General features: G+C 46.4%; 1 protein-coding gene across 10 annotated transcripts in view; it reads left to right on the top strand.

Moving 5' to 3' along the window:
- Window positions 1-27,113, top strand: part of FHAD1 (forkhead associated phosphopeptide binding domain 1) — a 165,429-nt gene that overhangs the window by 32,687 nt on the left and 105,629 nt on the right. For 8 of the 10 annotated variants that reach the window (XR_009490770.1, XM_024976835.2, XM_024976836.2 and 5 more), the window contains exons 3-4: window positions 212-418; window positions 17,336-17,606. Coding sequence is in view for 9 of the 10 variants with exons in the window: in XM_024976835.2 (XP_024832603.1) it covers window positions 212-418; window positions 17,336-17,606 (478 nt within the window). In the remaining variant the exon portion in view is untranslated. Of the gene's footprint in view, window positions 1-211; window positions 419-1,965; window positions 2,182-17,335; window positions 17,607-27,113 lie in introns of those variants that run through there. The other 2 variants (XM_059875594.1, XM_024976841.2) reach the window with 2 other exon arrangements.

The following is a 27,113-nucleotide window of genomic DNA, read 5'->3' as shown; positions in this document are numbered from 1 at the left end:
CCCTCTGTTCACTTGCTGTGTGGCCTTAGGCGAGTCACGTAACCTCTCTGAACTTCAGCATCCTCCTTAAAAGGAGGACTGCAGTGACCATCCAGTCAGATGAAGCCATTAGCGCACTGAGGCACCCAGTGTCAGTAGCACTAGTAAGCATTAAGCCCCGCCTCATTATTCCCACTTTCCTGGCTCTGACTGTCCCCCTCCTCCGTTGCAGTCTGCAGACATCGACAACCATCACGCGCTCATCGAATATAATGAGGCTGAGGGCAGCTTTGTTCTCCAGGACTTCAATTCCCGCAGCGGCACCTTTGTCAATGAGTGCCACATTCAGAACGTGGCTGTGAAGCTCTTACCAGGAGACCTCTTGAGGTTCGGGACTGGAGGGCTGACCTACGAATTGGTCATCGAAAACCCAGCCTCGGTGAGTCCAGGCCCCTGCGGGTTGGAGGTTGGGTGGCAGAGGTACCTTCTGTGCAGCTCGGGGCTCAGATGCGGCCAAAGGTGGAGCTTGTCCAGAGCGCATTACTTTGCCCTCAGCTACACACACCCTGGCAGCCACAGGACCCAATTCTATGAAGGTCAGACCCATCCGGTGAGTCCCAGGGAGGAGCGAATCCCGGCGCCCTCTACTGGGAATTTCTCAGAATTACAGCAAGAGTCGCTTGGCAACCAGCCCAGAACTAGTGCATTTTCCTGAAAAGTGAAGCTTGCAAGCAGAGATGGAAAGCAGGTGTGTGCTTTTGAAGATGCAGAGATGGATGCTTCATTTTTAGGCAGATCAGTGCTCTACAACTTCCTAGCTTTGAGACCTTGGCCAGGGTTCTTTGCATGCTTGGGTCTGGGTATTATCAACGGTGCAGGGCATTGAGAGAGTATAGAAAGGGTTAACAGCCTTGTTAGGAAGGCCAGAGGTCCCCAAGCGGCAGGAGGAAATAATCTGCAAATGGTAGACGTTTTTTTCCCTTCTCTTTACAAAATTAAAACTCAGCATTCAAAAAACTAAGATCATGGCATCCAGTCCCATCACGTCCTGGCAAATAGTTGGGGAAACAATGGAAACAGTGACAAACTTTATTTTCTTGGGCTCCAAAATCATTGTAGATGGAGACTGCGGCCATGAAATTAAAAGACACTTGCTCCTTGGGAGAAAAGCTATGACAAACCTAGACAGCATGTTGAAAAGCAGAGACATTACTTTGCCAACAAAGGTCTCTCTAGTCAAAGCTATGGTTTTTCCAGTAGTCATGTATGGATGTGAGAGTTGGATGATAAAGAAGGCTGAGTACCGAAGAACTGATGCTTTTGAACTGTGGTGTTGGAGAAGACTCTTGAGAGGCCCTTGGACTGCAAGGAGATCAAACCAGTCAATCCTAAAGGAAATCAATCCTGAATATTCATTGGAAGGACTGATGCTGAAGCTGAAACTGCAATATTTTGGCCACCTGATTCGAAGAACTGACTCATTAGAAAAGACCCTGATGCTAGGAAAGATCAAAGGCAGGAGGAGAAGGGGACGACAGAGGATAAAGAAGGTTGGATGGCATAACCGACTCAATGAAAATGAGTTTGAGCAAGCTCCCAGAGATGGTGAAGGACAGGGAAACCTGGCGTGCTGCCGTCCATGGGATCACAAAGAGTCGGACATAACTGAGCGACTGAACACCAATACAAAATTAAAGGAGGTTTCTTCTAATCCTGTGTTTCATGGTGACACCTGGTTCTGCCTGAACTTAACTTTTCTCAAACCTTGAAGTAACCAATGTGTTTTTCTTATGGAAATGTTTTTCTTAAGCTGTGTTAATGAAACTATGTATTTGCTTTGGAATCTGCCTTTCTTCAAGATTCATGTCAATGGTTTGATGCTCAGAGATGACACCCCTGGTTCCAATGCTGTCTCAAAATGCATGCTGTAGGAGAGGGGCCTGGTGAAACTCTCTCAGTCTTGAGGTGTTTCTTTTATCTGATTAGCAGTTTGCGGCTTCCCTGGTGGCTCAGAGGATAAAGCGTCTGCCTGCAGTGCAGGAGATGTGGGTTTGATCCCTGGATTGGAAAAATCCCGTAGAGCAGGAAATGACAACCCACTCCAGTATTCTTGCCTGGAGAATCCCATGGACAGAGAAGCCTGGCGGGCTACAGTCCACGGGGTTGCAAAGAGTCGGACACGACTGAGCGACTTCACAACAGGTATAAAATGCCTTGCCTACAACTAGCAAGGGGGCACTCTTTCTGTCCCCTTCTGATGTCTCTTTCAGAAGCTTTGTCTATCCCTTTTATATTTTTGTTTGTTTGTTTCATTTATTTTAATTGGAGGCTAATTACTTAGCAATATTGTGGTGGTTTTTACCATACGTTGATGTGAATCAGCCACGGGTGTACATGTACTTTGCTACACAGAAGCTCCGAGTGATCAAGTCCTGTCTCTGGTCCCAGATTGACTTCCTCTCCTCTGGAAACAGCGAATCCCAGTGTAACTCACTGCTCACAACCATAACCCTTCAGTATCTATGTGTAAAAAGTCAAAATCAGTGTCTGGTGGAAATAGACACTCCACACCTGGTAACTGTCCTCACACCTTGGATCAGAAAGGTTCCTGGATCAGGACCTAAAGTATGGCCCCGGGTTAATCAGAACGTAACCCAAAACTCGCCCATCAAAGCTCAGTAGGGAGACAGGATGGAGGGTGGTTAGCAACACGGGCCTGGGTCAGAACCCCAGCTCTGCCCCTGGCGCACTCAGTGTGCTCTTGCACAGGCCACTGGACTCCTCAGAACCTCCATTTCCTCACCTACAGATGGGGCCAATGGCAGTAATGTCTTTGCAGGCTTGTCTCAAGGACTGAAAGAGATGGTTATAACTGCAAAGCCCCAGCCCAGTGCCCGGTCCTTGGGAGCACGCAGTAAACGCCTGTCGTGCATGTCCCAGAGAGACCGTGTGCTCATCTCACCCCCGCCACCAAGAGTGCTGCGTGGACTGAGACCCCCTCGGTGTAAAATCCTTTCTGGGACGAGACTAGATAAAAATAAACAAAGCTTAGAGACTCTGGACAGACTCCTGGGGTGTGGGTCCCATAGGCAGCCCTAAATACTCACTCTGAGATCAGCAGCGTCCCTCGGGCTTCAGGGGCAATGACGCCACATCCATCACGTTCAGCCTGGCAGATCTGGGACAGTTTTCTTCCACTGCTGCCCAGCCTCCTTTTCCTCCTTGGACCAGCATTAAAGGTGCTCTCTGGTGAGATACACCAGGGTCCTCTGGCCGCCCTGAGGAGGGGCTCCTGACCCTGATGTGTTGATCCAATCAAGGATCCTCTACACGGGTTCTGGGGATCCCCTCATCAGAACCATGTGGGGAGCAGACCCACAGTTCAGATCTGAGGCTCAGCCCAGGCCTAAGGACTCATACTTAGGGTTCCCAGATAAAATACAGGATGCCCAGTTAAAAAACAGGTGTTTTTTTATACATGTGTGTCCCAGATATTGCAAGGAACAACTTATGTTAAAAGAAGTTATCTGGTGTTTGTCTGAAACTCAGATTTCTGGCACCCCACATTTTATTTATGTATTTATTCATGTATTTATTTATGCAAAATCTGGCAACCATACACATCCTCCCTGGGAGTGGGGCCTGGGAATATGTATTCACTCAAGCTCACCCCCAACAGTAGGGAAACCCAAACTTAGAATCATTTATATGGAACACTTATAGAGTTGTTTAGGGGTCAAATAAAAAGGGATTCCAGACCCCTAAGTCTGAAAATCCAAGTTTGTGAAGTTTGAGTCAATATTTCCCTAACATGTTTAATTACAAGAAATTTTCAGGAATGCTCAGTAAAATTACAGGTTCCCAGGCACCCTCCCTGGGAAATTCTGACTTTCTGGCTTACCTTTAGTGGGAGGAGGGAGAAGGAGGCAGCAAATGATATCTGCATTTTTTTTCTTTTTTTTCACACCAAAATATTTATTGAAATATCATTTATAGGGGTATAAAATTTGAAGCCTAAATCTTCCTCAAAAGGGGGCATTGTTTAATAAATCATAAGGAGTTCATTTATATAGGGAATACTGTGGTGCCTTTTAAAAACACAGCTTTATTGAGATATAATTAACATACACATTTAAATCTGTACCTGGATGGGCTTTGACATATGTGTACACCTATGAAACATCACCACAATCAAGACAGTAAACAAATCCTTCATCCCCCAAGGTTTCCTCTGGATCACAGCATGTGTGTGTTTGTTTGCTTGCTTTTAATAGCTTTGTGTGTGCATGCTCAATCTCTGTGTTATCTGACTCTTTGCAACCCCATGGACTGTAGCCGGCCAGGCTCCTCTGTCCATGGGATTCTCCAGGCAAGAATATTGGAGTGGGCTGCCATTTCCTCCTCTAGCTTACCAGTGTCCAATGTCATTGAAGTACAATTTACATAACATAAACTTCACCCATTTTAAGTGTCCAGTTCAATTTTAGTACATTTACATGTATAGCCATCACCACAACCTGCTTTCAGAACATTTCCACCCTTTTCTATCACCCCAAATGTCGGGAAACCTCGGAGGCACTTCATTTTTTAGTTTGCTCTTTAATTTTCAAAATTGTGGTAAAATATGACATTTACCATGTTCACCTTTTTTAAGAGTACAGTCCAGTAGCATTGAATATATTCATACTGTTGTGCAGCCATCACCACCGTCCGACTCCAGAACTCGTCATCTTCCCAAACTGAAACTCTCCACCCATCAAATAAAAACTCCCTCTTCCTCCCTCCCATCCCACCAGTCTTTCTGTGTCTATGAATTTGACTATTCTAGGTACCTCCTATAGGTAGAATCTTACTTGATTTCTCCTCTTGTGACCATCTTATTTCACTTAGTGTGATGTCCTCGAGGTTCATTCCGGTTGAATAATGTTTCATGGTGTGTATTCACCACATTTTGTTTGTTTTTTTTTTTGTCCATCCATGGCCATTTGCTTCCACCTTTTGGCCATTTCAGGTAAGACTGTTATGAACATGGGTGTACAGATATGGAAGGGGGACTTTATTTTACAAGGTGCTTGTTATACAAGCATGGGAAACAGTGATGACAATCTCTGACCTTGAGTAGATGAGAAGGAAGATGCTTTGTAAGAAGAGAAACCAGTACGGCAGGAGGAGGAATCGCTGACATGGACAGCACTGTGCTGAGCAATTCACCTGCTTTCCCTCATTTCATGCTCACAGCAACCCATGACTTGGGTTCTCCCATGATCCTCATTTTACAGACAAGGAATCCAAAACTCAGACAGGTTAAGTAATTTCCCTAGGGTCATACAGCTAGTCTGCACAAATGAAACTCTATCCCCGCTTGCAGAAAAAGGGAGGGAGAAAACCATTTAGTCTGTTGCTGGCCGGAGCAGTAGCCTTAATTGGTTTTCACAAAGAGCAAAGCATACTTTCACGGTCACTCAAATATACACGAACTTTTTCCGTTCTCGTTTCTACACTCACTTGTGCCCTGCTTCGTTCCTCCAGTGACTGCCTGCACAGGTGTTTCCCTGACTGTGCCCAGGTGACGTTGCAGGACTCTCCCCCCATCTCATCTTCTCAAAAACGCTTTCTGCTGATGAGTCCCCAGGTTGAGAAACTTGCATCCTCTAAGCTGTTATTCGTGGAGGGGTCCTTCTCAAGGCCTACCCGAGGGCAGCCTATGGACTGATAAACATTTCCCTATGAATCCCACTTGCTGATAACTCAGAGTGTGAACTGTTTAAAAGAAGAGAAAGAGGGGGGAAAAGGGAAAGGTATTGAAAAGCATCTCTCATCAAATATTTTGAGATAGAGAACTTGCCTCGTGGTCCAGTGGTTAAGAATCTGCCTGCCAGTGCAGGGAACATGGGTTTGATCCCTGGTCCCGGAAGATTCCACGTGCTGAGCGGCAGCTAAGCTTGCATGCCATAACTATTGAGCCCACGAGCCACAGTTGCTGAAGCCTGGGAGCACTAGAGACCATGCTCTGCAGCAAGAGAAGCCACTGCAATGAGAAGCCCCACACACCGCAGCTAGAGAAAGCCCATGCGCAGCAATGAAGACCCAGCACAGCCAAATATAAATAAAATTTTGAAAATATCTTAAGGCCTAGTTTTTCTAAGAAATGCTTTGAAGTCATCATGCTTCCTGGATGTTCTTGTTTCCCACTGACTGGCGGGTCCCAGGTGAGGGTGCTGTGTCTACTCCCAGGGTAGAGTTTCCCAGGAGGACCGCCCTGATATCACCCAGGTTAAGTGTGATAGGAACTGTTCTTTTCTTGACAAAGAGTTCCCAAGTGAGAACATTTATTTCAGGCTCTGTGGTGACCGTAACCAAGAGAGAGGACTGTGGCAGCATTTCTTTGGGGAGGGGGGCAGGTTGGGTTAGGAGCCCAGATGTGTTTGCAGCTGTCACGTGGTTAGGGCACATGCCCAAGGCCAGGCTGACTCCAGAGCAGTCCCAGCCCTGCCCTTGTACTGGCGTTTATACTGGACACACCCAGGTCATTTCTCTCAAAGCCTCAGTCCTCATTTCTGTAATATAGTTCCTACCACACGGAACAACTGTGGTATTAAGTGGGCAATGTATGTAAAATGTTGAGTCCAGCGTCTGGCCCCTGATAAACACATGAAAATCCTCAGTTTTATTTATTTATTGGCTGCACTGCACGGCAGGTATGTAAGATCCTATTATTAATAATAGTTCCCTGACCAGGGATCAAACTTGCATCCCCTGCATTAGAAGCATGGAGTCTTAACCACTGGACTGCCAGGGAAGTCCCCACCCTCAACTTTAGTTAGAATCAAGCAAACCAGCATGTAGCAGCCAAGATGCTTCCCTTGTAAGTGTTCCTTTGGACAGGAAACCTCCCAAGCCCTCCCCTGACTAGCAGACAGATATATTTGCAGATAAATTATCCATAGAATAACATAGAAGATGGAAAACTATAAAGAAAATCTCGTTTGACAGAGTACATCGGCAGCCAGCATATGCCTAGGATCATGCTCTGTAAATCATAACTCTTTCATGAAAGTGTTACTCCACAGTCACCATTCATAGTATGATCCATGTAGACGGCGCCCCCTGGGGTTGTGCAGGACGTAACCTGCAGGGCCGTTTGCAATGCCCTGAAGCAACCGTTGATTAATATACAGTCTCAGTACCGGGTGTGGGAAACTGAAGTCACAAAGTCAGGTGTGCCTGCCGCACCGTGCGTTTTGTTGGTAGCTGCCTTTCTTTCTGCTTCCTGAACTCTGGGAAAGGAGGTACAGAAACAAGCTGTTTTAGTCACAGTGACCGTGTTCTCATAAAGCAGCTGAGTAAGGAAACCCTCATCACCCAAATGTATAAATCGTGTCTTTCTCTGTTCTGAAGTATGGCAAAACTGATGGAAATAACGAAAATGAAAAAGGAAGCGAGTGCCCCAAATAACGTGTCGAGTTGTTCCATGAAGGTGTTGTTGGCTCATTGGCAGGAGCTCCCACCCCTATCATTGCCCGTGACTGGCCTTCCCTTTAGCCTGTTCTGCCCTGTCCCCAGTCCAACTAGACTCTCCCACGTGGCTCCTGGATACTGTCTTCTGTCCCTGCAATGTCATGACGTCATGTCTAGCGGGAAGAGCGCCCTCTGTCGGCCATTATTCCTCGCTGTTTTCATAGGGAAGCTCTGCAGAATAAAATCAAAAGCAAAGGCTTTGGGGTTTGATGGACCCAAGTTCAAATGCTAACTGCAATTGACTTTACCTTTCTGAGCTTCTATTTTTAATTTCTGCCAAGGAGCTTCTCATTAATCACAGATCCCCTTTCACCCTTAAGTTTTTTCATAGAGGTCCCTGGGACCACCCCTATCATTGTATGAGCTGAGGCCCGGAGAATTTCAGTGACTTCCCCAAGGTTAGGTATCAGTCATATAGATCCAGAGCCAGGATTAAAAGCTACCTCTCCTGAGTCCCTTGTAGGCTTTTTCTAATAGCATGAAGCATCACGGTGCCATGTGAGCCCAGGCAGCTCCTCCACTGCCCACTGGTTAAGGGAGGTCTCACAATTCCCAGTTCAACCTGCAATTTCACATGCCTGACAAGGAATGATCCATCATGTGGGTAAAAGCGAAAGCCGCTGGTAATAGAAGAAAATGCATTTTCAGTTACTGGCTTCCTTGTTTGGCTTCAGTAATTTTTCACCAGGGTTATGGGGCTATTGCTGCTACGTCCTGCATATGTGCTCAGTCATGTCTGGCTCTTTTGCGACCCCATGGACTGTAGCCAACCAGGCTCCTCTGTCCATGGGATTTTTCAGGCAAGAATACTGGAGCGGGTTGCCATTTCCTCCTCCAGGGGATCTTCCCAACGCAGGGATCGAACCCTCATTTCCTCGTCTCTCCTGGACAAATTTAGTTGCCCTCTTTTTCGATGATGATGATGATACCTGATGGCAAGTGTTTGATGCTCGTTTATTATAGACCAGGAAGTGCTCCAAGCATTCCATGTGCTCTGTCTCACCTGCTTCTCACCAGACTGAGAAATAGCTGTCCTCATCCCTATTTTACAGACGAGGCACACAAATAGCAGACTCGTCAGGGTCACACAGATGGTAAGGAGCAGAGCGGGAAGCTGGACCAGATTCTGTTTCATGCCAGATCCCAAGCTCTTTAACCAGAGGTTGGCAAACTATGGCCCAGGGCCAAATGGAACACAAGTACTCCCTTTATTTCCGTATTGCCTGTGTTGTCTGCTGTAACTGCAGAGTAAACTGGAAGGACATCATATGGCACACAGAGTTGGAAATATTTACTGTCTGGCTCTACAGAAAATGTTTACTAGCCTCTGCATGTAACACTGCACTGTACGGTCTCTTTTATTTTACTTGATTTCTGTACGGTCTCTTTTACTGGTTTCTGAAAGAAGAACTAAAAATAGAGGGAAAGCTGGAGAGAAAGAACTCAGTCAGATTAAGCCCCACTGTGTGCTGACAGCTGTGCTCCTTAATTGCTTACTTAGTTTGCTGAGAAATAACAACAACAACAAAAAATAGGTGAGCTGAAAAAACAGATTTTGAGCAATCTTTTTCATCACCTCTTTAAAAAATAACTGGAATATGTGGTTCTAAATATACACAAACAAGACTTCCCTGGTGGTCCAGTGGTTAAGAATCTGCCTTCCAGTGCAGGGAACACAGGTTCAGTCCTTGGTCCAGGAAGATCCCACATGCTTCAGGGCAACTAAGCCCATGCACCACAGCTACTGAGCCCACTGGGCTCTAGAGCCTTCAAGCCATAGCTAATGAAGCCTGTGCACCTAGAGCCCATGCTCTGCAACAAGAGAAGCTGCTACAAGGAAAAGCCCATGTACTGCAACTAGAGAGTAGCCCCCACTCGCTGCAATTGGAGAAAGCCTGCTTGCAGCAGTTAAACCTGTGCACCACAGCTACTGAGGCCCATCTGCTCTAGGGCCCATGCTCTCCAACAACAGAAGCCACCAGAATGAGAAGCCCACTCACAACTAGAGAAAGCCCATGTGCAGCAACAAAGACCCAGCATAGCCATAAATGAACAAATATAAATAAATATACATCCACATATATACATGTATTTGCAGATATACTAAGTATAATTTGCATATATAGTAATAGTATAATTACATTGACATATATCTGATAAATATACTAGATATTAGTATATTATATATAACAGAGTTATATATATTGTAAGTTTTTTTTTACTGCATATTGTAAGTTTACTGCATATTTTAAGTTTTACCTGTTTCTTCAACTGGAAAGTTTTTTTTTTTTTAAACTGTGGAATGTTGGGAATTCCCTGGCAGTCCAGTGGGTAGGACTCGGCACTTTCACTCTGGTGGCCTGGGTTCAATCCCTGGTCTGGGAACCAAGATCCTGAAAGCCAAGTAGTGAGGTCAGAAATAAATAAACAAATAAAACTGTGGAATGTCTTCCCTAGGTAATTTCTGAATAAGAAATTTTGGGTTTATAGTCCAAAGCCTGCTGTAGCTGAAGAACTATTTATTTGTTCAAAGTTTCTCTAGGCAGCACTTTACTACTTGTCTTATTATTGATTCCTTGGTCTTAAATCATTCTTCTCCGGGGCTGCTGCTTTACTTTTATAGGTTTAAATTTGGTGCATGATTACAGACTGGTGGGGTTTTATTTGAACATGACAAACAACTTGTGACAGCTTTCATTCTGAGTACCACAGAGTCTCACCATAGTGTTCATAGGACATAGAGCACATAGTGATGCTTATGCCAAAGTCTCAATAAGCATATTGTCTAGAAAATTTTACTGGTTGCAGGTGTCATAAAACTAACTTAAACTAGCCTAGGGGGAAAAAAAATAGCTTATGTAACTGAAAAGGCCAAAAGCTGCAGCTTCAGGCCCAGGTGCCCAAGCGATGGTCAGGAATCTGACTCTGCTCTGTCCGCTTCACTGTCTCTGGCAGACTCTTGCTGCCTCACCTGCAGGAAGGTGGCCGCCATCAGCACCAGACTGGCAGCTCCAGAGGAAGAGCCAGCATCTTCCTCGGCGTGGCTTGGATCTTGACTAGAGGCCAACCTTGAGGAGGATGTGGCTTTACTGTGCCTGGGGTTGAGGAGCTGGCTGGCGGTAGAGGGAATGACCAGAGAACACGGTCCCCTTCAGAACAAAACCTCTTGCCAGTCAAGCTTTGTCATCTCCAACCTGACCTCTTAGGAGTTCATTACACTGTGCTCTTACACGTCCTGTGGGGACCTGCTGATGGGATGAGAAATCCTGAGACCACCACGTGCTTCATATCAAAGGCGACTTCCCATGGCCAGTGAAGTGGAGGGCAGGGGGCTGCAGATGGTCTCAGGCACAGGGTCCTCAGCAAAAACTCAAACAGGAGGACTCTTGAGGACTGTGTCATCCCCAGATGTCTATGGACGACCTTGGGGGAGGTGGAGACAGGAGCACAGGTGGAAGGCTTAGCACCCTGGAAAGACAGGACCCAGACTCAGCCAGGCATCTGGGGATCAGCGTGGCTACCTCCTGGCTCCTCTGGCAGAGCACACCCTGGTTTACCAAACTTGAACCACACTGCTGCTTCTCTTCTCTTTACTTAGTCGATGGTCATTCACTCTTGCATTCAGCCTGTCAATTGAATTGAAGGAGGTCAAGTCTAGGGGTAGTGAAAGCTATTTGCAAACACCCAGCTGTTTTCTGGTTAGATTCTATTTCCCATTTTATGAACCAACCAGGAAGCTAATTAGAACTTGAAAGAAAGAACTGTAAGATTGAAGATTTACCAAAAAATGGGAAAATTAGATGGATCAGGTCTCCTTTGACCCTAAAATCCAAATGAATGATTTTTCTGAACAGCTCAAAGGGACCTAATTCTTTCTGTTTTTTGGCTGCACTGAGTCTTCATTGCTACACACAGGCTTTCTCTAGTTGTGGCGAGCAGGGACTACCCTTTGTTGCAGTGCTTGGGCTTCTCGTTGCATTGGGTTCTCTTGTTGCAGAGCACGGGCTCAGTAGTTGTGGCCCACAGGCTTAGTTTCCCTGAGGCACGGAGATCTTCCTGGATCAGGGATCGAACCCGTGTCCCCTGCACTGGCAGGCAGAGTCTCAACCACTGCACCCCCCAGCGAAGTGCCGGGACCTCTTTTAAGTTCTAAAACCTAAAAGTAATGTACAACTTGGTGGTGCTGTGTTCTGAATGTATCATTTTGATTTCTCACATTGAAAATCCCGAACATAATTTACCTTTTTCTTGGAGACACAGAATTACTACCCCACTTTGAGTTATGGTGATGTCCTGGGAGCTGTTGAGGTAAAAGCCATTTGTTGTTGTTGTTCATGCCCTGTCATGTCTAACTTTTTCGACCCCATGGGCTGCAGCACACCAGGCCTCCCTGTCCCTCACCATCTCCCAGAGTTTGCCCAAGTTCATGTTCCTTGCATTGGTGATGCCATCCAGCCATCTCAGCCTTTGACACACTCTTCTCCTTCTGCCCTCAATCCTTCCCAGCATCAGGGACTTCTCCAATGAGTTGCATCAGATGACCAAAATACTGGAGCTTCAGCTTCTGCATCAGAAAAAAAGCCATTTGCCCAGCAGCAAATAGTCCCTCCCCGAGCTTCTGAGATCTAGTGACTGTGTTCTGTAGTCTCTGTCCTGTCTTTTGAGATCCACGGCTCCTCCATGCTGTGGTCAGTGTGTCTCCTCCCCCTGCCCTGTCACCCCCACCCCCAGGCCCTTCCAAACTGTGGGAATTAAGCTCAACATCCACATGTGTTAGATTCTTCTGTAAGGAAGATGGTCTCTTCTCCCTGCTTTATGTATTTACTCACTCACATATCCATATCAGCATGGACGTAGTATATTTTACCCTCTGGGTCATAATCCTTTCTTTTTTTATTTTTATTTTGCCTGCACTAGGTCTTCATTGCAGCATGAGGGTTTTTCTCCTGTTGCTGTGCATGGACTTAGTTGCCCCATGGCATGTGGGATCTTAGTTTCCCGACCAGGGATTGAACCTGTGTCCTCTGCATTGGAAGGTGGATTCTTAACCACTGAACCAGCAGGGATGTCCCTCATTTTCTGTTTTGTAGCTCAAATTCTTCCAGCCTCGGCCTCTGGGAGCTCTTTCAGGCTGGTTGCCGTGGCCTTAAGCATCTCCCCATGCTTTTGCTCTGGGCACTTCTTTATTCTCTGCTGTTACGAGATTCTCCAGGCTTAGCAGGTATTCCCCCCTCCCCTGTCCCAGCCCCAGAATCAAAGACCTTTTTACTTACACTACTTTTGCCAACAGTTCAGCTCAGTCGGTGGTGAACACCTACCGTGAGTACCAGGCACTCTGCTGAGTGCCTGGCACAGACAGCAACTGGCTAGTAAATGTTTAACAGCCAGCTCTCTGAAAAATGTAAAGGATGCACACATATAGCATAAGGTTTAATGATATCAAGAATGTGTAACACCTTCTTTCCAAATAACAAGAAATACAGTACACTTTCCTGTAAATTCCACACAGCCAGCTGAGTCTCACAGAATGCTTTCATTGACTTTCGTTGAATCCTTGTATCCATAGCCAATTTCTTGTTGTAACTGATGAATAAGAGAGTTCCCAATCTGAGCACTGGTGGATATTTGGGGGTATTTTGGATATATTTGCATTTGTGAGTAACACGAGTAAAAAAGAAAGACGTTGGAACTTCCCACATTCATCAGTGACGTGACTTTTTTTTTTTTTTTCTGCATCAGATAGTAGTTTTCAAGTACTAGAGAAATGTTCCCTCCATTTTTTGTGCTACTTATAATGGCTGAGGCACGACATACTTTTTTATCATCTGCACTGTTAAGATTTTCCCCATTACCTTCTTAAGCATAGGCAATCAGCAAACAAAAAAATCAAGCTCTGGTGGCTCAGAGGGTAAAGCGTCTGCCCACAATGCAGAAGACCTGGGTTCGATCCCTGGGTCGGGAAGATCCCCTGGAGAAGGAAAAGGCAACCCACTCCAGCACTCTTGCCTGGAAAATCCCATGGACGGAGAAGCCTGGTAGGCTACAGTCCATGTGGTCACAGAGTCGGACACAACTGAGCGACTTCACTTCACTTGTAAACCACTATTATTAAACCTATTCATAACAGTTTTGGGTTTCCCAGGTGGTGCTCAGTTCAGTTCAGTTCAGTTCAGTCGCTCAGTCATGTCCGACTCTTTGTGACCCCATGAACCACAGCACGCCAGGCCTCCCTGTCCATCACCAACTCCTGGAGTCCACCCAAACCCATGTCCATTGAGTCGGTGATGCCATCCAACCATCTTGTCCTCTGTCATCCCCTTCTCCTCCTGCCCTCAGTCTTTCCCAGCATCAAGGTCTTTTCCAATGAGTCAGCTCTTCGCATCAGGTGGCCAAAATATTGGACTTCCAGCTTCAACATCAGTCCTTCCAATGAACACCCAGGACTGATCTCCTTTAGGATGAACTGGAGTGGTAAATAACCCTCCTGCCAGTGCAGGAGACATAAGAGATATGAGTTCAATTGCTGGGTCGGGATAATCCCCTGGATGAGGGCATGGCAACCCACTCCAGTGTTCTTGCCTGGAAAATCCCATGGACAGAGGAGCCGGACAGGCTACAGTCATGGGATTGCAAAGAGTCAGACACGACTGAGCGTCTGAGCACATACACATAGGTTACTTACCACAATTTTGAAAATAAAAAACTTCTCTCTCTTCCTGTCTGGGCTCCACTCCTTCGTGCTGGCTGCACTCGTAAGTCCAACCAGGGCACTCCATACCCTGGTGTCCAGCCAAGTTTTCTTGGGTCTCCTTGGCTCTGATTGGATCACTTGCCCCACCAGTGCACCAATCAGTGCACCAAGGAGTGTGATTGGCTGATGGCTGAGCCCCACCCACAGCAATGGACTGAGATTGGGATAGAGACTCCTGAAATTTCCGAAGGGCCGAGTGGGTTCTGGCCTATTCTCACTTGAGGCATGAGATATGACCACTCCCTTTAGCACCCTGGCAGTAGGTGGGCAGGGAGGCACATCTACCTGAGCATCCCAGCACGAAAGGAAATTCTTCCACCACTACCTGTGGTCTCTAGATTTGTTTTCTAGCTAGCAGAGGAGAAAACACACTTGAATTTACCCCTTCCCACCTTCAGCCCATGCATTTGCTAAAACTTTATTAAATCAATGGGAAAAAATGATAGGAATGATTGAGATGAGACAGCCCCAGAGAAGAGGAAGGGAGAGGATGGATGGAGAAGTCAGCACAGGCAGGAGCAATGCATCTCAGCTTCTGAAAGGAGAGAAGAGAAGAGAGCGCAGGTAGAGACAGAGGTGTCCACAGTGGAGAGAAATTTTAATCTACGTGTAAGGTAGCGGAGTTCTGGAACACCACCAAGTCCGTTCCTGAAACAGGTTTCAGTAGGGCCTAGAGGCTGGCTGTTAGTCGCTCAGTCTTGTCTAGCTCTGTGACCCCATGGACTGTAACTTGCCACCCTCCTCTGTCCATGGAATTCTCCAGGCAAGAATACTGGAGTGGGTAGTCATTCCCTTCTCCAGGGTATCTTCCCGACCCAGTAATGGAGCCCGAATCTTCCACATTGCAGACGGAGTTTTACCTTCTGAGCCACCAAGGAAGCCCAGGGTCAATGTCATTATAAATGCTGAAGCAGGGACTTCCCGGTGGTCCAGTGGTTAAGAATTCACCTTGCAATGCAGGAGACTGGGGTTTGATCCCTGGTCAGGGAACTAAGATTCCACATCCTGCGGGGCAACTAAGCCTGAGTGCCACACCTAGAGAGCCCACGCGCCACAACTAGAGGGTCCACTCACAACAACAGATCTTGCGTGATGCAACTAAGGCCCGATGAAGCCCCCCAAAAAATGCTGGGCCAGGTGTCCCCAGACAATTGGAGTTTAATTTCCTTGAACACTGCTCTCACTGACTCCAAAAAAAGCCTTTGGAGAAATTCACCGGATTCTTGACTTGGCTGGGAAAAGCTGTCGCTAAAAGACTGGTTTGGGAGCCCAAGCGAGCGGAGAAACTTCCTCTTGAACGCAGTCCAGCTGGAGTTCTAGGAAGTCTTGTCTGCCAGTGCTCCTATTTTGGAAGCCTTCTGTCCTGTTTCTCATTATGTCTCCCTGTCTGGGGAAAGAGACACGTGACCCCACACAGGCGGCGAACCTTTAAACTTAGCTTCTTACTTGAAAAGTGTGTTGCTTTTTTCTTCCAGGAGTCTAGGGGGAGGGGTGGGGATGGGTGATAAGAAAGGAGAGAGAAACAGAGAGGGAAAGAGCTCATCAGACCCCAATCCAACCACCCCCTCCACCATCACCTGAGCTTGGTCAGTTCCTTAACCCAGCAGTCCCCCAACTTTTTGGTCACCAGGGACCAGTTCCATAGAAGACAATTTTCCCAAGGACCCAGGTGGCAGGGGGGTGGGCTGGGGGATGGTTTCGGGATGACTGAAGTGCGTTACATTTATCGTGCACTTTATTTCTATTGTTATTATGTCAGCCCCACCTCAGATCATCAGGCATTAGGTCCCGGAGGCTGGGGACCCCTGCCTTAACCTCTCCCAGCCTCATTTGTAAACTGGGGATAAAGAGATCTCCTCCCCGTATCGTGAGGAAGATGATTAAAGTACAATAAATGGTAGCACTCACGACGTCATGTCTTAGCCACTAGGCAAGGGGAGAAACCGCCATGACAGCATCAAGCCAAGACAAAGCCAGGTGTCAGCACCTGTCTCAGCATTTGCTTCTCCCAGTTTAGATAGAGCTTGATGTGCTCTCTGTTGAAAGTAGCTACAAACATCTTCTGCTGGGGTCCCTCGATAGATATGTATGGAGTATCTGCCAAGAATAGGGTGGGTGTTGAGGGTCACAGGCTAGTCAGCCAGCCGGGGTGCCTGCCACCCCAGAGCTCTTGGCTCTGGGGGACAGATGCAGTAGGAACGCCAGAAAGACACACAGTGTAGATGGAAAGAAAGCAGACCATGGGGTCCTGGAGAGCTGGGCTTGAATCTCGGAGATTTGTCAATTCATTCTTTCAACCAGTACTTTTTAAAACAATATTTATTTATGGTTACACTGGGTCTTCATTGCTGTTTGCGGGCTTTCTCTAGTTATGGTGTGTGGGGGCTACTCTCTAGTTGCCTTGTGTGGGCTTATTGCCGTGGCCTCTCTTGTTGCACGGCATGGACTCTAGACACACAGGCTTCATCAGTTGTGGTTCGAGAGCTCTAGAGCATGGGCTCAGTAGTTGTGGAGCACGGGCTTAGTTGCCCTGCAGCATGTGGGATCTTCCCGGACCAGGGATTGAACCTGTGTACCCTGCATTGGCAAGCAGATTCTTGACGGCTGGGCCACTAGGGAAGTCCTCAACTGATATTTGAGGGCCTACTCTGTACGTACCAAGGGTTTATTCTAGGTGCTGAGGATACAGTGTTGAGCAAGATAGACAAAACGCTCTTATGTCTTAGAGATGGCGTTCTACGAGCTCAGCCGCTCACTACCAAATCTACGATCTTGGGAAGGTCACTAGGTCTTACTCAGCCTCAGGCTCATCATAAGAGTGTTAGGTGTATTAAGTGAGGTAATGGATGCAAATCTCTTGGCAGGGTGCTTGGCATGAAGGCTGCACCCAACAAATGGTGGTGCAGTGATGTGCCGGTGACCCATGCGGGGTCACCATCCCAGATTTGGGGAGAGTCTGGGAAGTCTTCCTGGAGGAAGTGACTTATATGATGAAACCTAGGACAGCAATCACGTCACTGGGACAGAAGGGTGGAGACCACCCCAGCTGCTCGTAACCTCCCCTGACCCTCTTGTCTGCCCCTGCAGGTCTCCTTCCCATGGACGATGGGCCCAGCACCTTGGCCCAGGCCACAGCCATCTCGGACCACACAGCAGCCGAACCAGTCACCCTCACCACCACAGGTCCCCTTCCACCCGGGTGTCCGGCCGGTGCCAGTGCAGAGGAGCTGGTCCCAGGGCTTCCCCAGGCCCTCCGTGGTTCCGCCTGCCTCTCACAAGCGGCCCATGAGTGCCAGCGGGAAGATGTTCTCCTTTATGATGGACGGCACTGCCCACGGGGTTCCCATCATCAAACAAGGTACTCAGGGGAGCTTCCGTGGTGGCTTCGGGATGGGCTCATGGACAGGGGCTCAGTTTTTGCTTAATTTCTCCAATTCTAAAGTGGAACATTAGCAATTGTGAAAAAAAAAAAAACAATTGGGATAAACAGAAAACAGTGAAAGATCTCATTCTTACCATCTGGACTGCCCCCTGTGACTTTTTGGTACAAATCCCTCCAGATTTTGTGCCCATCCACACATATCAGTCAGTACCTCTGCAATGAATGTGTGTGTGTCTGTACGTATACATGAATATATATGAATGTGTATCAGAATCTATATTTATATACTTTGACAGAAATATGGGTAACTGAAATCCCTCTTGCCTTCGGAGGTTTTAAATATTTTATTACCATTTTGCAAGTTAGAGGAGACAGAGGCTTATGGAGAAAATTACTTCTCTAGAGGTGATACATTCAATCTAATCTCACCTGATGCATTTCGGTGAAATTTAAGGCTGGTTATCTCGAGGACTGTCACTCGCAGCCTGGTCACTTTGGGGACAGAAAGCCATCAGGGATTCATTTCCCCCTCCTCCGCCCCAGAAGGCTTCATGGCATTTGGGGAGGAGACTTCCTGTCTGTCACCATCCTCTCAGCCTCACCAGCCTCGCTGGCAGAGTAGCTAGGTCGACTTAGTCCCTGGCATGATTCCCAGATTTCTTCTGTGGCTGCTGTCAAGAAGGTCCCATTCTCTGTCCTCTGGGTCCCAGCCCCAGACCCCTCTGAGTCCCCAGATCTCTCAGTGGCTCCACACCCTCCCTTGGTCTCCCTCAGGACCACTCACCTCGTCACCTCACTCAGCCATTCAAGTAATAGTTATTAGGCTACTCTGAAGGTAGTGAGTTATCTCAGTTGATTGTTCACAGTCGGTTACAGGTCAGTTCAGTTCAGTTGCTCAGTTGTGTCCTACTCTTTGCGACCCCATGGACTGCCGCACAATTCTTTACATGGATTGCAGGCAGATTCATCAGAGCTTGCTCACCATCACCAACTCCCAGAGCTTGCTCAAACTCATGTGCATCAAGTCAGTAATGCCATCCGACCATCTCATCCTCTGTCATCCCTTTCTTCTCCTGCCTTCAATCTTTCCCAACATCAGGGTCTTTTCCAATGAGTCAGTTCTTCACATCAGGTGGCCATAAGTACTGAAGTTTCAGCTTCAGCATCTGTCCTTCCAGTGTATATTCAGGACTGATTTCCTTTAGGATTGACTGGCTTGTTCTCCTTGCTGTGCAAGGGACTCTCAAGAGTCTTCTCCAACACCACAGTTCAAAAGCATCAATTCTTTAGCACTCAGCTTTTTTATAGTCCAGTTCTCACATCCATACATGACTACTGGAAGAACCATAGCTTTGACTATATGCACTTTTGCCGGCAAAGTAATGTCTATACTTTTTAATATGCTGTCTAGGTTGGTCATAGCTTTTCTTCCAAGGAGCAAGCATATTTTAATTTCATGGCTGAAGTTACCATCTGCAGTGATTTTGGAGCCCAAGAATGTAAAGTCTCTCAATGTTTCCATTGTTTCCCAAATGGAAACATTGGGACCAGATCCCAAGATCTTAGTTTTTTGAATGTTGAGTTTTAAGCCAACCTTTTCACTCTCCTCTTTCCCTTTCATCAAGAGGCTCTTTAGTTCTTCTTCACTTTCTGCCATAAGGGTGGTGTCATCTGCCTATTTGAGGTTATTGATATTTATCCCGGCAATCTTGATTCCAGCTTGTGCTTCATCAAGCCCGGTATTTCACATGATGTACTCTGCATATAGGACTTCCCTTGTGTCTCAGCTTGTAAAGAATCTGCCTTCAATATGGGAGACTTGGGTTTGATCTCTGGTTGGAAAGATCCTGGTTTCAAACTATACAAAAAAGATCTTCACAACCCAGATAATCATGATGCTGTGACCACTCACCTAGAGCCAGACATTTTGGAATGCAAAGTCAAGTGGGCCTTAGGAAGCATCACTATGAACAAAGCTAGTGGAGATGATGGAATTCCAGTTGAGCTATTTCAAATCCTAAAAGATGATGCTGTGAAAGTGTGGCACTCAACATGCCAGCAAAGTTGGAAAACTCAGCAGTGGCCACAGGACTAGAAAAAATCAGTTTTCATTCCAATCCCAAACAAAGGCAATGCCAAAGAATGCTCGAACTATCACACAATTGTACTCATCTCAAACACTAGCAAAGTAATGCTCAAAATTCTCCAAGCCAAGCTTCAACAGTACATGAACCAAGAACTTCCAGATGTTTGAGCTGGATTTAGAAAAGTCAGAGGAACCAGAGATCAAATTTTCAACATCATTTTATCATCAAAAAAGCAAGAGAGTTCCAGAAACACATCTACTTCTGCTTTATTGACTATACCAAAGCCTTTGACTGTGTGGATCACAACAAACTGTGGAAAATTCTTCAAGAGACGGGAATACCAGACTACCTGACCTGCCTCCTGAGAAATCTGAATGCAGGTCAAGAAACAACAGAACTGGACATGGAACAACAGACTGGTTCCAAATAGGGAAAGGAGTATGTCAAGGCTGTATACTGTCACCCTGCTCATTTAACTTATATGCAGAGTACATCACGAGAAATGCTGGACTGGAGGAAGCACAGTTGGAATCAAGATTGCTGGGAGAAATATCAATAACCTCAGATATGCAGATGACACCACCCTTATGGCAGAAAGTGAAGAGGAACTCAAAAGCCTCTTGATGAAAATAAAAGAGGAGAGTGAAAAAGTTGGCTTAAAAGTCAACATGCAGAAAACGAAGATCATGGCAGATGCCCCATCACTTCATGGCAAATGGATGGCGAAACAATGTAACAGTGGAACAATGGAAAGAATGGAAATAGTGACAGACTTTATTTTCTTGGGCTCCAGAATCACTGCAGATGGTGACTGCAGCCATGAAATTAAAAGACACCTGCTCCTTGGAAGAAAAGTTATGACCAACTTAGACAGCATATTCAAAAGCAGAGATGTTACTTTGCCAACAAAGGTCCATCTAGTCAAAGGTATAGTTTTTCCAGTAGTCATGTATGGATGTGAGAGTTGGACCATAAAGAAAGTTGAGTGCCAAAGAATTGATGCTTTTGAACTATGGTGTTGGAGAAGACTCTTGAGAATCCCTTGGACAGCAAGGAGATCCAACCAGTCCATCCTAAAGGAGATCAATCCTGAATATTCATTGGAAGGACTGATGCTAAAGCTGAAACTCCAATACTTTGGCCACCTGATGCAAAGAACTGACTCATTTGAAAAGATCCTGATGCTGGGAAAGACTGAAGGTGGGGGAAGGGGATGACAGAGGATGAGATGGTTGGATGGTATCACTGACTCAGTGAATATGAGTTTGAGTAAACTCCACGAGTTGGTGATGGACAGGGAGGCCTGGCATGCTGCAGCCCATGGGGTCACAAAGAGTCAGACATGACTGAGAGACTGAACTGAACTGAACTGGGAAGATCCCCTGGAGAAGGGAAAAGCTACCCACTCCAGCATTCCATGGACTGTATAGTCTATGGGGTTGAAAGAGTCAGACACTACTGAGCGACTTTCACTTTCACTCTGCATATAAGTTAAATAAGCAGGGTGACAATATACAGCCTTGATGTACTCCTTTCCCAATTTAGAACCTGCCCATTGTTCCATGTCCGTTTCTAACTGCTACTTCTTAAGCTGCGTACAGATTTCTCAGGAGGCAGGTAAGGTGATCTGGTATCCCCGTCTCTTGAAGAATTTTCCAGTTATTGTGACACACAGTCAAAGGCTTTGGTATAGTCAATAAAGCAGAAGTTTCTCTGGAACTCTCTTGCTTTTTCAGTGATCCAACGGATGTTGGCAATTTAATATCTGCTTCCTCTGCCTTTTCTAAATCCAGCTCAAGCATCTGGAAGTTCTTGGTTCATGTACTGTTGAAGCCTGGCTTGGAGAATTTTGAGCATTACTTTGCTAGTGTGTGAGATGAGTGCAATTGTGTGATAGTTCGAGCATTCTTTGGCATTGCCTTTGTTTGGGATTGGAATGAAAACTGGTTTTTTCTAGTCCTGTGGCCACTGCTGAGTTTTCCAAATTTGCTGGCATGTTGAGTGCCACACTTTCACAGCATCGTCTTTTAGGATTTGAAATAAACCAACTGGAATTCCATCACCTCCACTAGCTTTTCTTGTTATGATGCTTCCTAAGGCCCACTTGACTTCACTTTCCAGGATGTCTGGCTCTAGTCCAGTGATCACACTATCATGGTTATCTGGATCGTAAAGATCTTTTTTGTACAGTTTTTCTGTATGTTTTTGCCACTTCTTAATGTCTTCTGCTTCTGTTAGATCCATATCATTTCTGTCCTTTACTGTGCCCATCTTTGCATGAAATGTTCCAGAACTCAAATAGTAGTTATTATTCTGAAACTATACAAACTAAGGAGCATATGAAACCTGTCTCTACAGTTTACATCATCATCCTCTAAGGAACGCTCAGTTACCTACAACCCAAGTTAAGAAATTACTCAGCCAGTTCTCCCTAACATTTTAATGTGAAAATTTTCAAACATACAGCAAAGTAAAAAGAATTTTAAAGAGAACAGCTCCCCTCCTAATTCTACTATTAACATATTTCTGTATTCTTTGTTACATTTCTGTCTGTCCATCCTTCTATTCATTTATTCCATGCTCAGTCACTGAGTTGTGTCTGATGCTTTGCATCTCCATGGATGGTAGCCCACCAGGCTTCTCTGTCCATGGGATTTCCCAGGCAAGAATACTGGAATGGGTTGCCATTTCCTTCTTCAGGGTATCTTCCCATCCCAGGGTTTGAACCTGGGTCTTCTACATTGCCAGCGGATTCTTTACCACTGAACCACCAGGGAAGCCTTATTCATTCCTTAATCCATCTTATTGTCTGATGCATTTCAAAATAAATTGCACACATCTGTAGTCCTCCTCCTAAATATTTTAGCATAGATACCATTAACTAGAATTCAGTGTTTTTTGTCTCTTTCATGTGAAATTAACATGCAATGTGTATTTGTTATCTTGGCTGCATAAGAAATTCTCCCCAGAATTTGCAGCCTAAAGCAAGAAACAAGCATGTTATCATATACGGTTTCTGTGCGTCAGGAATCTGGAAGCAGCTTAGCAGGTCGGCCGTGGCTCAGGTCCCTTGTAAGGCTGCATCATCTGAAGGCTTGACTAGGGCTGGAGGATCCACTTCTAAGATAGCGTGCTCACATAGCTGTGAGCAGGAGGCCTCACTTCGTCACCATGGGGATCTCCCCAGAGAGCGGCTCCAGTGTTCTCATGAGCATCGGTCTGCAACTGGCTCCTCCTGAGCAAGCGATCCAGGAGAGCAAGGTAGAAATTGCAACATCTCTTGTGACTAAGCCTCAGTAGTCACTCTCTGTCATTGCTGCACTGTCCTATTGATTACACAGAGTGTCCCTCTCCAGGATGGGAGAAGACTGCACACGGCTGAAGACCAGGAGGCAAGAATTATCAGCACTCATCTTGAAGGCTGGCTACTGCAGTCTGCCCTCTGGTCCTCAGTGATTCACCCTCCTCCAACCCTCTCCTGCGCCCCTACCCCAAATCTCACCTCATTACAGCATCAGCTCAAATTCCAGAATCTCATCTAAATCAAGTCCAGGCACAGATTAGGCTCATGGGTGTAGTTCCTTAAGTTCAGTTCATCAAGTACTATTTCAGAAAAGTGAAGACTGATGAACAAGGTGTCTGTCCCTCACATACCCAAAATACGATGGTGGGACAGACACAGCTAACTGCTACATACCCTCCTCTAGTTAAAAAGGGAGAAAGATAGGAAACACACAGGCGTCATTGGCCCAAAGCAATTCTGAAATCCAGCTGGGAAAATCTTAGCAGTTCCTTCATGGGGCCTCAGTCCAGCTCTTACCCAGAAATGACATTCCAGGGCTCTTGGTTCTGCCCTCCGGTCTCTAAGTTCTGCCCTATGAATTGTCCTACCTTTCCCATGGAAGGTATCACATAGTTGCAGCTGCTTAGTTTTAGAGTCTGCTTCCTGCCTGCAGAAGCTTGTGAGTCCAGAAGCTTCTTTTACTTTTGTGAATGTCTGTCGGTCTGCGTTGCCAGTTCTTCTTATATGGGTTCATCCTGTTAGGTAAAACCCATGTTGTTGTTCAGTGGCTCAGCTGTGTTCAACTCTTTGCAACCCCATGGACTGCAGCACGCCAGGCTTCCCTGCCCTTCACCATCTCCTGGAGCTTGCTCAAACTCATGTCCATTGAGCTGGTGATGACAGCCAATCATCTCATACTTTGTAGTCCCCTTCTCCTCCTGCCTTCAATCTTTTCCAGCATCAGGGTCTTTTCCAATGAGTTGTCTCTTCCCATCAGGTGGCCAAAGTATTGGAGCTTCAGCATCAGTTCTTCCAATGGAAATTCAGGGTTGATTTCCTTTAGCACTTACTGGCTTAATCTCTTTGCAGTCCAGGGGACTCTCAAGAGTCTTCTCCAACACCATAGATCAAAAGCGTCAGTTCTTCAGTGGTCAGCCTTCTTTATGGTCCAACTCTCACATCCATACGTGACTACTGGAAAAACCATAGCTTTGACTACACGGACCTTTGTCAGTGAAGTAATGTCTCTGCTTTTTTATACATTATCTAGGTTTGTCATGGCTTTTCTTCCAAGGAGCTTTTCTTCCAAGTGTCTTTTAATTTCATGTGTGCAGTCACCATCTACAGTGATTTTGGAGACCAAGAAAATAAAGTCTCTCACTGTTTCCATTGTTTCCCCATCTATTTGCCGTGAAGTGATGGAACCAGATGCCACAATCTTCGTTTTTTGAATGTTGAGTTTTAAGCCAGCTTTTTCACTCTGCTCTTTCACCTTCATCAAGTGTCTCTTTAGTTCCTCTTTGCTTTCTGCTGTTAGGGTGGTGTCATCTGCATATCTGATGTTATTGATATTTCTCTTGGCAATCTTGATTCCAGCTTGTGCTTCATCCAGCCCTGCATTTCGCATGATGTACTCTGCATATAAGTTAAAAAAGTAGGTTGACAGTGGGCAAAACCCATGCTCACAGGTTTTTTTTGACACAAGCCCTTCCACCTTGGGCTTCTGCCAACACTGCCCAAGCTTCTTAGAAGCCCAGTGCCTAGACCAAACATCTCTGGGACACTGCCCTGAGTCTGTGCTCTTAACACAGGATTTTTACAGTCACTTCAGTTTCTTCTTTGGATGGTGTTTTCTTGAGAGCGCCCTTGATTTGATCTTTGCCCAGAGTCTGTTTCTTACATGTCATTTGCCACCTGCACGGGCAGGGAATTTTCAAGCCCAGAGCACTGAGTCCTGATTGAACATCCCTTTCTTTAACTGTCTCTACCCCTCACATGGGCTTCCCAGGTGGCACTAGTGTTAAAGAAACAGCCTGCCAATGCAGGTAGTGCAAGAGACACGGGTTCAATCCCTGGGTCAGGAAGATCCCCTGGAGTAGGAATGCAACCCCCTCCAGTATTTCTTGCCTGGAAAATTCCATGGACAGAGGAGCCTGGAGAGCTACACTCCATGGGGCCGCAAAGAAACCTGACTGAGTGACTGAGCACCCCTTCACATTTCACTGTAAATAAGCAGTAAGAAGTAACCGGGTGCTCCTTCCACAACTCTTGCCTGGAGCGCTTGATCGTCAGGAACATTTTCTCTTCCCACATGATGACAGGCAGTGTGCTATTAAAACTTCTGCCACCACCTAACAAGGATCCCTGGACCCCAGTAACATTTTCCTAACTTTCCTGGAAACCTCCCCTCACTGCCTCCTCAAAGGCCTTTGAGCTCCTACTAACAAACCTTCTAACAGGCCTTCTCTAAGGCTCTCAGCAAATGTCCTCCAGCTTCTGGCCACTGTTCCGCCCCAAACCATTCCACCATTCAGGGGTTTTGTTAAATTTCACAACGATCCTGCTGCCAAAAATCAGTATTCACTCCTCATTGCTGCATGATAAGTTACTCCAGGATGTGAAGGTCTAAAACAAAAGTAAGGGGTGTCCCTGATGGCTCAGTGGTGAAGAATCCTCCCGCTAAAGGAGGAGACACAGTTCTATCCATGATCTGGAAAGATCCCTCATGCCACAGAACAACTAAGCTCGTGCATCACAACTATTGAGCCTGTGCTCTAGAGCCCACAAGCCGAAACTGCTGAAGCCTGGAAGCCCTAGAGCCTGTGCTCTGCGACAAGAGAAGCCACTGCAGCGAGAAGCCCACACTAAAGAGTAACCCCACTCCCTGCAACTAGAGAAAGCCCGAGCACAGCAATCAAGACCCAGCACAGCCAAATAAATACATTTAAAATAAAACAACAGTAAGCATGAAACTCCAATACTTTGGCCACCTCCTGCGAAGAGTTGACTCATTGGAAAAGACCCTGATGCTGGGAGGGATTGGGGGCAGGAGGAGAAGGGGACGACAGAGGATGAGATGGCTGGATGGCATCACCGACTCGATGGACGTGAGTCTGAGTGAACTCCACGAGTTGGTGATGGACAGGGAGGCCTGGCGTGCTGCGATTCATGGGGTTGCAAAGAGTCGGACACGACTGAGCGACTGAACTGAACTGAAGCATTTATTATCTCACAGTTTCTCTGAGTCAGGAATTTGGGACTGGCTGAGCTGGGTGATTTGGGCTTGGGGTTTCTCATGAGGTTGCTATCATGGTCTCAGCTAGGGCTGTGGTCATCAGGAGGCCCTCCTGGGGCTGAAGGGCCCATCTCTGTGATGGTTCCCTCCACGGCTTTTAGTAAGAGGCCTCAGTTCTTCACCAGGTGGGCCTGTCCATAGGCTGCTGAGTGTCCTTGTGACACAGCTGCTCCAGACAAGTGGTCTTGGACACTAAGGCAGAAACCACAATGTCTTTTATGACCTAGTCTCAGGCCAACATAGGTCTGTATAGTCAAAGTTATGGTTTGTACAGCTTGACTATGTACAGATGTGAGAGTTGGACCATAAAGAAGGCTGAGTGCCAAAGAATTGATGCTTTTGAACTGTGATGCTGGAGAAGACTCTTGAGAGTCCCTTGGACAGCAAGGAGATCATACCAGTCAATCCTAAAGGAAATCAACCCTGAATATTCATTGGAAGGACTGATGTTGGAAAGGACTGAGAACAAGAGGAGAATGGGGCGACAGAGGATGAGATGGTTGGATGGCATCATTGATTCAATGAACATGAGTTTGAACAAACTCCGGGAGATAGTGATGGACAGGGAAGCCTGGCATGCTGCAGTCCATGGAGTCGCAAAGAGTCAGACACAACTGATCAACGAAACAACAACTGTAATCAGTGGGTTTTGCCATCAGTTTTTCCAATGCCATGTTGCAACTGGGGCTTCTCTGAGGGATGTACAGTCCCCTGGAGAAGTGAAGGATGAATCCTATGGCTTAGAGGCCTTCACATCTACCTGGGGCTCTATTCCCTCAGCCTCCCAGCTGTATCTCATCTGTTTCCATACATTCACC

This window comes from Bos taurus, chromosome 16 (genome assembly GCF_002263795.3).
Source record: "Bos taurus isolate L1 Dominette 01449 registration number 42190680 breed Hereford chromosome 16, ARS-UCD2.0, whole genome shotgun sequence".
NCBI lineage: Eukaryota > Metazoa > Chordata > Mammalia > Artiodactyla > Bovidae > Bos > Bos taurus.
Note: the sequence above shows the minus strand (reverse complement) of the source record. Positions and strands in the feature narration are given on the sequence as shown.